General features: G+C 35.6%; 8 protein-coding genes across 8 annotated transcripts; 3 read left to right on the forward strand and 5 right to left on the reverse strand.

The window, feature by feature from the left end:
* Nucleotides 1–186: 186 nt before the first annotated feature.
* On the reverse strand, nucleotides 187–1,208 carry EIN_345820 (hypothetical protein; the record flags this gene model as incomplete). Its single annotated transcript, XM_004183294.1, has 4 exons — nucleotides 187–630; nucleotides 733–918; nucleotides 964–1,101; nucleotides 1,152–1,208. 4 exons carry the CDS (start codon nucleotides 1,206–1,208, stop codon nucleotides 187–189), a joined length of 825 nt encoding a protein of 274 aa, XP_004183342.1.
* A 360-nt stretch (nucleotides 1,209–1,568) lies between these two features.
* On the reverse strand, nucleotides 1,569–2,857 carry EIN_345830 (hypothetical protein; the record flags this gene model as incomplete). Its single annotated transcript, XM_004183295.1, has 3 exons — nucleotides 1,569–2,431; nucleotides 2,477–2,645; nucleotides 2,693–2,857. 3 exons carry the CDS (start codon nucleotides 2,855–2,857, stop codon nucleotides 1,569–1,571), a joined length of 1,197 nt encoding a protein of 398 aa, XP_004183343.1.
* A 378-nt stretch (nucleotides 2,858–3,235) lies between these two features.
* EIN_345840 (brix domain containing protein ZK795.3, putative) lies at nucleotides 3,236–4,060 on the forward strand (the record flags this gene model as incomplete). The annotated part of the gene is made up of 1 exon (XM_004183296.1): nucleotides 3,236–4,060. The coding sequence occupies one exon, from the start codon at nucleotides 3,236–3,238 to the stop codon at nucleotides 4,058–4,060; it is 825 nt and encodes a 274-aa protein (XP_004183344.1).
* Nucleotides 4,061–4,946: 886 nt separating this feature from the next.
* Nucleotides 4,947–6,131, forward strand: EIN_345850 (S-adenosylmethionine synthetase, putative; the record flags this gene model as incomplete). Its single annotated transcript, XM_004183297.1, has 1 exon — nucleotides 4,947–6,131. The coding sequence occupies one exon, from the start codon at nucleotides 4,947–4,949 to the stop codon at nucleotides 6,129–6,131; it is 1,185 nt and encodes a 394-aa protein (XP_004183345.1).
* Nucleotides 6,132–7,343: 1,212 nt separating this feature from the next.
* On the reverse strand, nucleotides 7,344–7,670 carry EIN_345860 (vacuolar proton ATPase, putative; the record flags this gene model as incomplete). The annotated part of the gene is made up of 1 exon (XM_004183298.1): nucleotides 7,344–7,670. One exon carries the CDS (start codon nucleotides 7,668–7,670, stop codon nucleotides 7,344–7,346), a length of 327 nt encoding a protein of 108 aa, XP_004183346.1.
* Nucleotides 7,671–8,538: 868 nt separating this feature from the next.
* Nucleotides 8,539–9,996, reverse strand: EIN_345870 (polyA polymerase, putative; the record flags this gene model as incomplete). Its single annotated transcript, XM_004183299.1, has 2 exons — nucleotides 8,539–9,876; nucleotides 9,937–9,996. The coding sequence occupies 2 exons, from the start codon at nucleotides 9,994–9,996 to the stop codon at nucleotides 8,539–8,541; spliced, it is 1,398 nt and encodes a 465-aa protein (XP_004183347.1).
* Nucleotides 9,997–10,321: 325 nt separating this feature from the next.
* EIN_345880 (bystin, putative) lies at nucleotides 10,322–11,722 on the forward strand (the record flags this gene model as incomplete). Its single annotated transcript, XM_004183300.1, has 1 exon — nucleotides 10,322–11,722. One exon carries the CDS (start codon nucleotides 10,322–10,324, stop codon nucleotides 11,720–11,722), a length of 1,401 nt encoding a protein of 466 aa, XP_004183348.1.
* A 188-nt stretch (nucleotides 11,723–11,910) lies between these two features.
* EIN_345890 (hypothetical protein) lies at nucleotides 11,911–12,213 on the reverse strand (the record flags this gene model as incomplete). Its single annotated transcript, XM_004183301.1, has 1 exon — nucleotides 11,911–12,213. The coding sequence occupies one exon, from the start codon at nucleotides 12,211–12,213 to the stop codon at nucleotides 11,911–11,913; it is 303 nt and encodes a 100-aa protein (XP_004183349.1).
* Between the last annotated feature and the right edge of the window lie 1,347 nt (nucleotides 12,214–13,560).

Consider the following 13,560-nt stretch of genomic DNA (forward strand, 5'->3'; position numbering starts at 1 on the left):
TAGTAGATAATAATTTAATAATTATTTTATAGTTCAGTTTTTAAAAATTAAAAGAGTAGTTTTACTTTCTAAAATAATGTAATACAAATATTAATAACAAGTTAATATTTTTTAACACAATTATAAATATATTATATAGAACTATATTTTAATAATAACTTATAGTAATAAATATAGTAAAAAAACTCAATTGACATGATGTTCGAGAACATCGCTGAAGTCCTCGATGCTGCTTGGGGAGTTTGACTTCTTGGTTTTCTCAATGTCTTTTCCTTTCTCGTTGCTATCATTCTTATCATTGCTCTGGTCTTCCATTTCGACTTCTTCTGGTTTTTTGGTCTTTTCCTTTTTCTGTGGTTTCTTTCCATTATTTTTGCTCTTCTCATTTTTTGAGGCAAAATTCTCTGCTTTCGTTCCGTCAATCTCTTTTTTTGTCTCTTTTCTATTTTTAGTTTCTCCAAGTTCAGTCTCTTGTTCAAGCCCTGGTCGGACGGCAACAGGTTGAACAACTGGCTTCATTTTCTTTTTCAATTCCTTCTTTGAAGCCTTCTTTTTCTTCCGGTCGTTTTTGTAGTCCAAGTAGTTTCCAACAGTGACACAATTGAACAATGTGCATATCAAACATGGGGTCTATTCGTGATTATTTGTCAAAGTATCAATCTTGAGATTGAGAAAATGACGAAATGATTAAAATGGAGGAAAGAAAAAGAACTTGAGACAAAAAAAACAAACACAGAAAAGAAGACAAAAAACAAGTCCACCTACATACCACCAAAAGGTTGGACTTAACTTTATTCCACCAAATTCATACTCTTTATCAAAGGTGGAGATCTGTGTTGGTTTAACAATTCCCATGATGTTTAATGCAATACTAACCATCCAAGCAACGACAAAAGACAGGAGGTACTTCTTGTAAGACTTTAGGTTCATTTCAATCATTAAGATAAGATGGAGTTAACAAACTAAAGCAGAAGTCAGGCGGCCCCGAAGAAGTCCTGAAAAGATACCAATAAGACCAGCAATGACGTAGATCCCAGCAACCGCCATCTGGTAATATCCAGTGATGGCACCAAGTATCATTCCATAAATAAGACTGCCCATCTATTCTTTAGTGAATACTTAGAAAAAACATTGATTCAAGAGACACAAACTATGACGAGGATCGAGAACGTGATGACTAGAAATTTTGGGAGGTAGCAAAATCTCATCTGTTGGGATTATTCATCTTTTGAGATTCTCTTATTAGTCCCACATTCACTTTCCCAAAAGTAAGATCGTCCTCTGCAATGACGTGTCCTCTCTTTATTTTTGTCATGGAATTTGTTATGAGAAACTGTTTTGTAAGGGAGATGGTGAAGAGCTACACATTTGGTGTTTGTTCCTTTTATTTACAATACAAACCGACCAAAAATGCGTAGAAAGAATATCTCATTTTTTTCGTTTTGCAATTCCTTGCTAATTATTATTATATCATTCTAAATAGTTCATTGCACAATAACTTTTACAAAAAGCCATCAATTTTCGAAAACTTTTCGTCTCGAAAAGCCAAGCAGCAAATCACAAACGTATCAATTGGTACCAAAGTGATTGATGAGCAACAACAACCCGGCAATAAAGAATAACATCCCCGCAAGCTTCTTTGGTGTCCACCAGCTTTTCATCATCTCGTGGGCTTCCGTAAGCGCTTTATTCCCAACAACAATTGCAACCTGCGCCTCTTCCACTGCGTCCACAATGTGTTGTGTATTTTCGAGCTGTATCTGTGCCATTTCCCCGATTTTCGTGTTGAGTTCGTTGATATTTGTGATCTTTTCGACAATTCCTTTCAAGACATCGTCCATCCTACTCTGCGACTGTTTCAGAATTTTATTTTCTTCGTTTTTTATTTCGTCGTCTTGTTCACTGTTTTCATCCCAGACGCCGTCAAAATCGACTTCAACTTTCTGTGAGACGATTTCTGATGCGCGCACCTTTTCCGTCTGTTTATTATTTTCACGTGTTTTTATTGGAATTGTATTTTGTGTGGGTTTCGTCACAATCAGTGGTTGTTCTTCTGTGTGTGGGATGTCGTCGTCGAAATCGTCAAAAATTGACTGTTCGATGTGGACTGGTTTTGTGTCATTTGTCTTTTCGTTTGCTTTAGTGCATTCAAGACTTTTTGGTTGTGCCTGAGGCAACTGTTGTTGTTGTTGTGTTGTGCTCTCCTCTTCTCCACTCTTTTCAGTGTTATTTTGCAATGAATTTTGTGATGTTTCATTAAAGAGTTCTGGGTGTCTTTTAAAGAGTAATTCGTTGTTCAAATTGACGATGTTCCACATGATTTTAGTTTCGTTATTTGCTTGCTTTTGTAACTTAAAAATTTTGTCTTTGAGTTGGTCTGCGACGATGTCGAAGTGTTTAATGGCGAATACTTTTGTTTTGTTCTCCGTTTCTATTTGTCACTTTCAACGCTTGTGTACCCCAAAAACAGACAAACTGTACAACGAAAACCGTTGAGTGATTTTCTGTTCCATGTCATTTGCCCACTGTGACAATTGACGCCCGGCAGAGTTTTGTGAAGTGCACTCGTAGATGTCGACCTCCCCCGTCAAGATCGCCATTGAGAGTTTTTTTAGACCTTTTTCCTTCTCGGCTATTTCTCGTTGCTTTCTTGTGAGTGTTTTTCAACTGATTAAATTTGATTGCAACAAACAATGTTTTTGATCTGTTCATTAATGTCTGAGGATTCTACTGGTTTTGATGAGTCGACAAGTTGTTTAAATTGTGTTCTAATAGTCTCGATTGGTAATCCCTCGGATTCGTGTGCTTCTATGTACTCGTCCTCTACTGCTTGTTGGAACTGTTTTGTGATGTCCATACGTTCCTTTTAAAATGAGTTTTTAAAGATACCACGTAGTCTATGAAGTGGTGAGTTCTTTTTTATTGTATTATTTAAATAGTATTTTAATGGTAATATTATAGTACATTAATAAGAATATCATTAAAAAAAGGAATACAGTTTTGGTCGAAATTTAATGAAAAAAAACACGACAAAAAGACCAAAAAAGACCAAAAAAAGTTCAATTTAGTCGAGTCTTTTTCATATGAAATAATTCAAGAAAACCCTAAATAAGAAACAAGCAAAAAGTACTAAAAAACACAGAGTCATGTCAGTTTGTTCGTTTTACATTAGTTGGTGGCATTGAGTTGTACTCACAAAGAGCAAAAGCAAACCACTCGATTACGTCGTGAGTATATGATGAAACGCCAAGTCCAAGACGGGGACAAGTTGCGTCTAGACAAAAAGCGTGCGATAGAGAAAGCGATGGAAGGAGCTACAGCTATTCCAGTGACAGCACGTGGTGACTTTGATCAATTAGAGTCGACGTTAAATTATGAAGATGCGTCATCGCGTGCGGTGAACGCGTATGACAGTGAATATGCCAAGTCAGGGATTTCCGACCCGGTAGTCTTTGTGACGACGTCTCGCGACCCATCGAGTAAATTAAAAGAGTTTTCAAAGGAAATCAAACTGATCATTCCGAACTCGACGCGATTGAATCGTGGCAATTTACAAGTGAAGAATTTAGTGGAGACTTGTAAGAGTCATGATGTGACGGATTTAGTGATTGTTCATGAACATCGAGGTATCCCCGATGGCTTAATAGTCACTCATTTCCCTTTCGGCCCTACAGCATACTTTGGCCTTTATAATGTCGTCTCGCGTCACGACGCCAAAACAAAGAAGACCCTCAGTCAAACGGCACCACACCTCATCTTCGATAACTTGACAACTCCCCTTGGAAAACGGTTCGAAATGATTCTGAAGAATTTGTTCCCCGTCCCTAAACCCGATACTAAAAGAATTATGACCTTCGCTAATTCAAAGGACTATATTAGCTTTAGACACCACGTCTATGAGTATAATGAAGAACATCAACTCGTTTTACAGGAAGTCGGGCCAAGATTCGAACTAAGACCATATCAAATTAAACTCGGAACTGTTGATATGAAGTACGCAGAGAACGAATGGATCTTAAGAAGCTTCATTAACTCCGCAGCTACTCGAACACTCCTTTAACGTCGATTGTTATTGATTTGGATTTTAGTTTTGGTAATTATATCTGAATTATATTAGTATATGATGGTATGATCATTAAACTAAAATGTAAAATAATAGTGATTGTTAAACTATAAAGTATAATTAATAATACTATATTTTTTGATAATTTCAGTATAATATGTTATTAATAAAAATATAGTAGATGTACTTCTCTAACTTCTTTTTCAACAAAATATAATTGACTTTGGACCAATCAAATCAGTTTGTTTCCCATAACGGACGTTTCTACGAATTTTCTAAACAAATAACCCTACTTTAAAAACGTCCATTATGTTGACTTTTTTTGTCTGGTTGGGCAAAAAAAACGTAAATATATAAACGGCTAATTATATCAGAAATCCACGTCACCATTTCCTTCTTTGTCAAGCCTCAAAAATAAAAAGTAATATTTATAATAAAAAACATTATATAATATGGTTTTATTTCACCTTTTTAAACAATAAAATAAAAAAACGTAAAAATAGAGCATTAATTCAATTAAATTTAACTTAATTCAAGTAGTACTTATAATAGGAAAATTTGTATAAAGTATAGTAAAAAAAGCAGATAAAAAAAAAGAATTGATGATGTTTGCTGTCAAAAGTCAAAAGGAAAATACAATTTGTTTGTTTTCATCACAAAAAATCAAAGTCTGAGCTATACAATATAGTAAATAGAATTAAAATAGTAGTAAACCCATGATTAATACATCAAAATTAAAAGCCACTCTGACGAGAAACGTTTTGTGAGAGTGAGATGGTTCTCAAAACGACGGAAGGATGAGGGTTACAAGGGGAAACCCTCAACGATGTGTCGTTGATAGAGCTGCAGGCGTTTAAAAGGGTTTTTGAATACTCAAAATTCAATGCCAAAGCGATTCTTGTTCACGTCCGAGTCTGTCTCTTCGGGGCACCCAGACAAGATCTGTGATCAAGTCTCAGATGCCATCTTAGATGCATGTTTGAAACAAGACCCCCATTCATATGTAGCTTGTGAGACTGCAACGAAGACTGGAATTATCATGTTGTTAGGTGAAATCACGACATCTGCCAAAATCGATGTTCAGTCTATTGTTAGAAATGTAGTGAAGGATATTGGATACGACGACACGTCGAAAGGATTTGATTATCACACATGTGCAGTGTTGTCTTGTTTGGAACAACAAAGTCCAGACATTGCTAATGGCGTCCACGTGGCTAAGAAAGACGAAGACATTGGAGCGGGTGACCAGGGTATTATGTTTGGATATGCCACTGATGAATCGAAAGAAATGATGCCATTGACACACGTCTTAGCTTCGAAATTAGTGATGAGACTTGAAGAGTGCAGGAAGAAGGGAATTATATCATGGCTGAGACCAGATGCAAAGACACAAGTCACTTTGGAGTATGAGGACAATGACGGACATTTAACTCCAATTCGAGTCCACACCATTGTCATCTCTACACAACACTCTCCGGAAGTCACTAATGAAGAGATTTCTAAGACACTCGAAGAAGAAGTCACTAAGAAGGTCATTCCAGCGGAGTTGATTGATAGCAACACACTCAGATTCTATAATCCAAGTGGAAGATTTGTCATTGGAGGTCCAATGGGCGATGCTGGACTCACTGGAAGAAAGATTATTGTCGACACATATGGAGGATGGGGGGCTCATGGTGGAGGAGCTTTCTCTGGAAAAGATTCATCGAAAGTAGACAGAAGTGGGGCTTATTGTGCTAGATGGATTGCAAAGAGTCTTGTGAATGCTGGGTTGTGCAAGAGAGCACTTGTCCAGTTAAGTTATGCCATTGGTCTTTCACATCCATTGAGTGTCTATGTTGACACATACAAGACTGGTGTTATTCCTGATGAGAAAATCGTCGACATTGTCAACAAGAACTTCGATATGCGACCAGGTATGATCATTAAGAACCTTAAATTGAGAAGACCAATATTCCAGAAAACTGCAGCTGGTGGACATTTCGGAAGAAATGATCCAGACTTCTTGTGGGAAGTACCAAAGACTCTTGAGATGCCAGAGGATGTTCGAGCTGTGTTAAAGAATTAAATAAATGAGTGTTTTATGCTATTATTTTATTATTATTACATATGGTAATACAAATAGTTAAAAATCTTATAATAATATAAAATAATTTATTATAATATAATATTATTTTGTATAATATCATTACAGTCAAAGGCGTCTATTTGTCGTGAATCCAGCAGAAAAAATTATCTATTTGTCGTAAATGAGTGAATTTTGTAGAAAATTCTTTTTAATATTGAAATTTATTTTTTATAAAAAATTTAGTTTTTAATTCAACAAAAGTTACAGATTCGAGAACAAAATATTTAATTGTCGTACACCAATATGATTGGCCAGTTGTGCGATAATTAAGCAACTTCGACAATTATAATTACGACAAATAGACGCCTTTGACTGTATATATATGTTCCAAACTTTATTTCACACAATTAATTAATAATAACTATTAACTCATTTAGGTATAAAATAACTGGCTTTAACTATTCTATTTGTTTATTTAACAAAGACCTCAAACTATTCCAGCCAAAAGTAATTAATAAATTTTTTAATTCTTAAATATTGTCTATTTAATAATAACATAACTAATTTATTATAATACAATGAATTGATAATGAATTTCAATATATTTTTGTAAATCAACAATACCAGTCAAAAGTGTTTCTATTTTATAATTAAACTTAAATACTCATCTATTTGTCATAAAGTAGAATGTGAAATTGTTTTTTATTCCACAAACAATCCAAATCCAAGAATATATTTTTAAATGACAAACCAGTTATCTATTTGTTATATAAAAATATACGTTATTGATTGTAGTTATTTTATAATAAAATTATTATATTTATTAGAATTGTCTTTTTAAAAAAATAGAAATAGAAAAATAGGAAATAAAAGTATTTATAAATATTATTAGTTAATTTTTAGTTGGTATTTTCAAAATGTGTATAGTTTAAATAGTATTAGAATAATTAAAAAAAATATTTGTCAAAAACAAAAGTTGGGTATAAAAACAAAAAAATTTGTCATCTAATCGCCACCATGATGAAAAACATGTATGATTACCATGATAATGCAGGCACTTGTTTATGAGTGGTCTATATCATCAAATTACATTCTTTTACCTTGTGATAGTCAGTGGCTTTACATTTAATGTTTTGTTACTGGTTTGAAAGCAAAGAGTGATAATAATATTATTAATATTAATAATAATAACCCATCAAAAGTAAATTACTTTTATTGTCTGCTATCAACTTGATCGAAGAACGACTTTCTTGGCTCCAACTTAATAGAAGTGAATGGCATACCATCTCCGACATTGAACTTATTTTGGAATTCGATCCAGTGCAATTTGAGGGTATGTAAGAAAGCAGAGAGTGACTCGATTCCAATTAAAATGGCCAAAGTGATCATAGCCCACACAGCGAACCCGACAAAGATAGTCACGCAGATCTTTATCCCGAGCAACAAGTAGAATTCTTTCTCCAAGAAGACAGCGCTAAGTTCCGCGTGTGCGATGATGACTCCCACAGTCTGAGATATGATGCTGTATTTGAGATGCATCCAAGTACAAATTCGATGCCATGAATCGATTTAAAGATGATTATTTCCATCAAAGATTTTCCTTCTTCATTATCTTCTTCCTCTTCCTTACTATTTTTTTTCCTCTTTCACTTGGACTATCAAACTGTCCATTTTAGTCGCTGGGGGCACCGCATTATGTTCAGACATCGACTTTTCCGTATTCCCTCCTTCTGAAAAGAGTGGCCGACACTCGGGAAGTGCTTTTTGGTGTTTTCTGAGTTGTTAATATAAAAAAATCTAATATTGGTACAAACATTGTTATGTTTTGTTTAAAATTCATGTTGTAAATATAGAAAGAGGAATTACAGTTTTTCTTCTCAATAGTTTAGGCATAATCAAATTTTAATAATTTTAACTATAAATCAATAGTACATTTTTTACTTTTTAAAAAGAGGAACTTAGATGAAAGATGTCAAAGAATGAAGTAGTTTGCATATCTTTTATTCGTTTATGAAGGAGTTCAAAAGGGTTAATAAAGAATTTATCATTAGTATAAACCACGTGCGGATGATTCAAAGCGTGTTCGGTTGAAAAGAGATCTTTATGTGAAGCTTCAACAACTTGGTAAAAAGACGAAATTAAAGCCGGACGTCAACACTATTATTCAAATGTTATTTGAAGAGAATGAATGTAAAAAGGAGAGTGTTAGTGGGTCACTCTTGTCTTCACTGAGTGAAGACAAGAGTGAAGTACTTTTTTCCGAGAAGTATTATCAACTGCTTTTTGAGAGTTTGTACGACTAAATAAATAAAACTCATTTTGACTTCAGTTTTAAAACTCATTTCCCACTTTTTGATGAAAAATCGAGCCAAAACCTCTTCAAATTTATTTACAAATAAATCGTTGCTTATTTCCAATTCTTCACATAGTCAAGGATGTCATTATGAGTCGCTTCAGGACGTTCAATTTGCATCTCAATGACTCCTCTCAGTATTTCTTTGAGCCAAGGCCCCTTCTTTCTTCCAAGGATTTTTGCTATTTCGTCTCCATTAATTTTGGGTCGCATTTTATAGCAATTTTCAAGCCCATTTTGTTCGATTTTCTGGATGATATTGCCAACCCATTGCACTGTTTTCTTCTCGACTTGTCCTCCATCGTCACTCTTCTCGTACTTCACAGTAATTGGTGATTTGATAGCGGCGTACAGACATATAGCCTCTCTCCACAACGCCTCTGCCGATAACACGATTCTACCGAGATCAAGTCTTGTGTAATTCTGTTGAAAGTCGAGCTTCTTCACTTCTAAGTACCCGGAATGAATCAACGCGACATTGTTCTTGATGGCAGTGCTCAATTTCAGTGCTTCCATGATAATCCCCTGAACTCGTGGGACTTTCATATTCTTCAAATCGTTCATCCCAATGAACCAAAACGTTGCAGAAGCTATTGCTCCATACACGCGGTGCTCTTCATTAAAGATGGTAAAGGCCTTTGACAACTCTTCGTAACTCTTCATCACCGAAAGTACTTGCACCTCGTCGCACTCTCCAAAAATGACGGTGTAATAGCCGACCTCCATTAATTTCTCAAAACAGTAACTTTGATGGCCTGTTTGTATCATCCCAAGTATCTCATTTCCAATGCGCTCGCGACTTATAGTACTGCAGATGCCAATTTTCAGTGTATCGCTCTTCATGACTTCGATGAGGTGTGGATCAATGGTGTAACACATTTTTGCACTGAACCGAATTGCACGAAGTGCTCTCAAAGGATCGTCAACAAGTGTTTCTTGTGGTGGAATAGGTGTTCTGATGACATGTGCAGAGAGGTCTGAAAGACCTTGCTGAGTCATATCCTCGATGACCCCATCATTGACTCGATAGAACAACGAGTTGATGGTGAAGTCCCGTCTTCTCGCGTCGGAAAGGGGTGTTCCCACTCCGGTCGAGTCCGAGCCAAAATTCTCAGGGCGGAGACAACAGATGTCGATTGGGATGTTATCGATGCGAAGGGTAGACGTCAATAAGTGTTTTCCTGATGATGGGTTTGGTTGGATGACTCCTATCCCACTGATTTGGTGTGTAGTGTTCTCTTGAATATACTTCTGGAGGTATACTGAGAAGTCGTACGATGGCATATTGTCGACGGTGATATCAATGTCATGAGACTCACGGCCTAACAACTTGTCGCGAACCCACCCGCCAACGACTCGAAGAATAGTGTGAGTGGAGTACGTCGCAACCGTCTGATCTTTGAGTGTTCATGTTTATATAGTAAATATATAGTAAAAATGAACTAAACAAACTTGGCGGAGTAATGTGAATATCATCGTCTCAGTGTCAGTTAAAACGATTTGGTGTGCCATACAATTCTTAGTGTTATTTTTTCTTCTAATTTTCATTACTTTGTAAGGTCACACTTGAGTCTTGTAAAGGTCTTGTGTTGACTATCTTCATATTTGTTCTAATATAGTTATTAATAAAACAAATTATATTATTTAATAATATTTCTGCCTGGTAGATATTATAATATTAAACGTAATTAATATGAACTAATAAAATAAACTAGAGTACAGTGGTTATAATGGAGAGAGACGAGACTTAATAGACCAAGGACTTCCAAGAGAAGAAAAATATAGAGGAAAACCCTTTGAATTTTTTGAAGGGTTTTTTGTCTATTTAGTATTCAATATGGACTCTAACCGTAAACAGCGACGCTTAGAGGGGAAGTCGAACAAACGATATGCGAAGAATGAGGGACACAAAAAACAGCGAATTGCGCTTCATGCGGAAATAGAAGAGGCCACAAAGACGCACAAACCGATTAAAGAGCGCACAAAAGACACGAAACTGACGATGGAAGAGGAGCCGTTGAATGAAGGGGAGACGAAAAAGATTATCAGCTCAGCTATGGAACAACTGAAAGAAGACAAGAAGGAGAGCTATTTTGCAGGGAAACAAGAAAAGAAGGTTGGTATAGAAGACCTTGAGACAAATGATCATTTAATGGAAGTGGAAGACAAAGAGGACTCTTCCGAGAGTGACAGTGAAGCGAGTGACGAGGAGTTACCCAAAGACAAGATGGTGGCGTATGACGTTCCAATAGATGAAGAGACTAAAAAGGTCTTATTAGCCTTTACAGACACGCCTGATGATATTAATGTGAACTCGATGATAGAAAAGCAACTTGATTTGATTGAAGAAGAGGAGAACTTAATGAAATCGAAAAAGATGGAAACGGAACCCTCTCATGAAGACCACGAACACACTTGTGATGATGAGTGTCACCACGAAAGCGCACCAAAACCACTTCCTGAGCAATTGAATCAAGTGAAAGGAAAGTACTCTGACAAAGTCAGAGATATCTTTAAAGAGCTTGGGACGTTCTTGTCGTTATATCGTGTTGGGAAGTTACCCAAGATATTCAAGTTACTCCCATCCTTTGAGGAATGGCCTCAGTTCTTGAAGATGACAAATCCTGCGCTGTGGACCCCACAAAGTGTATTCGCCGCAACCAAACTGTTTGTCCACTCGTCTCCCGCGGAGGTTGAAAAGTTCGTTCAAGTGTTTTTGTATCCCAAAGTGCGGGAATGTATACACAAAACAAAGGAATTACATTTCGAGTTGTATATGGCTCTGAGAAAGACTATTTATAAGCCACGAGCATTTTTCAAAGGAATTATCTTCCCATTGTGCACAGAAAAGAATGTCACTGGGAAAGAGGCACTCATCATCTCTTCGTTATTAAGAAAGGCTTCGATCCCTATGAAACACAGTGCAGTCGCGTTGTATAAGTTGGCTAATATGAAGTACAACTCTACACAATATCTCTTCCTCAAAACACTCCTCGACAAGAAGTACTCCCTCCCGTACGCGGCGTTGGACGCTGTCGCGGCCTTTTATGCTCGTTTCACCGACAGCACCGAACAACTCCCCGTCATGTGGCACCAGGGGCTTTTAGTGTTTGTCCAGCGTTATGGTAAAGATCTGAAGCAACCCCAAGTCAACAAATTGATTGAGGTCTGTAAGGTTCAGAAGCACCATGCAATCACTCAGGTCGTGATGATCGAGCTCCAGAAGAAGAAGGTCTGATTGTTTTGAATTGATTTGGTTTATTAGAGTTAGTTTAATAAACGAAACTATTCTTTATTGAGTTGTCTAGTTTCAACACTAGTATAAAAACCATTAGTTTACTATTTTAATGGTATTGAAAGGAAAGTATAACCAAACTAATAAAATAGTATAAAATATAGTAAACTAGAGACAAATGAAATGGTACACTATTCAATGTTGAGAGACTTTTTGAGTGTGTTGATTTGAAGTTGTTGCTGTTGAGAAACAGCTTTGAGTTGGTCGAGTAAGTTTTGGAGCGTATCGACCCTCTTGAGCATGCTCTTTAACATCCCCTCTTTACACTCGAGTGGACTCTTCCGACGTAAAAGGTCCTTCTTTTCCGTGGAAGGGAGAGACGGACTGGTCCAACTGAAATCGTGTTGTCCATATGTCATCGAACTTGCTAACCCCGGCTTCTTATGAGATTGCGCTTCTTCGGATTTCACATCGGAGAAGGACCGCTTTTGCATTTCGACACGAAGCTCATTCAAAAATTGTGCCGTGTATGATCCGGCCTTTTTACGATGGTGGACTTGGGGCGAATTGTTATCGACTATTTTATTGGACACTTGAGATTCTTTGGGATGGGTTAACAAGTCTTGTTGATCACGTGGCGAGAATTGTGGGTTGATGAATTCAGTCGAAACAGATAATCCCTTTGTGTTATTGAATACGGTGATAGGGACAATCGCAAGTAATTAACAAACTGAAGGGGTCATAGGGATACGCACTTCTGTCATGACGGTGTTGTAAGTAATGAGATCAGTGAGTGATTACAAGGAGCAATTCAGAAGACAAAAAAAATCTAAAACTGGAGTTAGATATATAGAAAGAAGTTCGCAAACGAGTTAAGATAGTTGAAAGTATTTCATTCGTGTTTTTCAATTACAAATGTTGTAATTAGTTAGTAGTATTATTTTAATAAAAAAACTAATAGTGTATTGTAAAGAATGGAATAAAAAAAGAATGGTATTAATATGGTAAATATGCCGAAATAGTACAATGGTATGTTGTTAGATGAAGCTTTACACAAACGGGAATTGTTTGGACAGTTTATTTCTTGATTTCTAACAGTTGAGCGGGGAAACGCTGATGTCCGGGAAACAAGAATAATCTGAGCAAAAATAGAAAGATAACAGAGCAAGAACATTCGGCGGTGCGGACAATACAAAAACATAAGAAAGTTTTTTATAATAAAATGTCACATTTACAAAACGGGTACATGTGCAAGGATTACCCTTAAAACTACGGGAATGGAATTTGAAATCAATATGGAACACTTTTGGACTTAATTGTGGTGATATTTCAAAATTAATAAAATTTACTATTATTTACTAGTTTATTTTAGTAATATTGAATCAAAAAAAAATAATTACAAAAGAATAGAAACTTAATTATACTAATAAAATAGTCCTTCTGCTTCAATTGATAGATCCATCATTCTTTTTCTGTATGTAATTTTCTAGCAAAATAGCACACTATATTTCCACAAAATTGGGGGTTTTATTTGGATGTATTTTTAACAAAAAAATACATCGAAAAACTTTTACTGCAGTTTTATTATACCAAAAAGTATTTTGTTTTCTTTTTTATTATATTTTTTATATTAAAAGTATTATTAAATTGGTTAATAAAGGATCAACACTGGACTTTTAAAGTTTTTTTTTAACAAAAAAGTCACAAAACACCTTAACAGTTTTCTTTAAATTTAACTATTTAAAAAAAAAATATTTTAGTTATTTTGAATAAAATGTTACATTTCAAAGTAGTAAGATCATATCTCAAACCTTGTTTTCGTGTTCATTTTTGACAGATTT

This window comes from Entamoeba invadens (assembly GCF_000330505.1).
Source record: "Entamoeba invadens IP1 unplaced genomic scaffold scaff_1105074725897, whole genome shotgun sequence".
NCBI classification, from domain to species: domain Eukaryota; phylum Evosea; order Mastigamoebida; family Endamoebidae; genus Entamoeba; species Entamoeba invadens.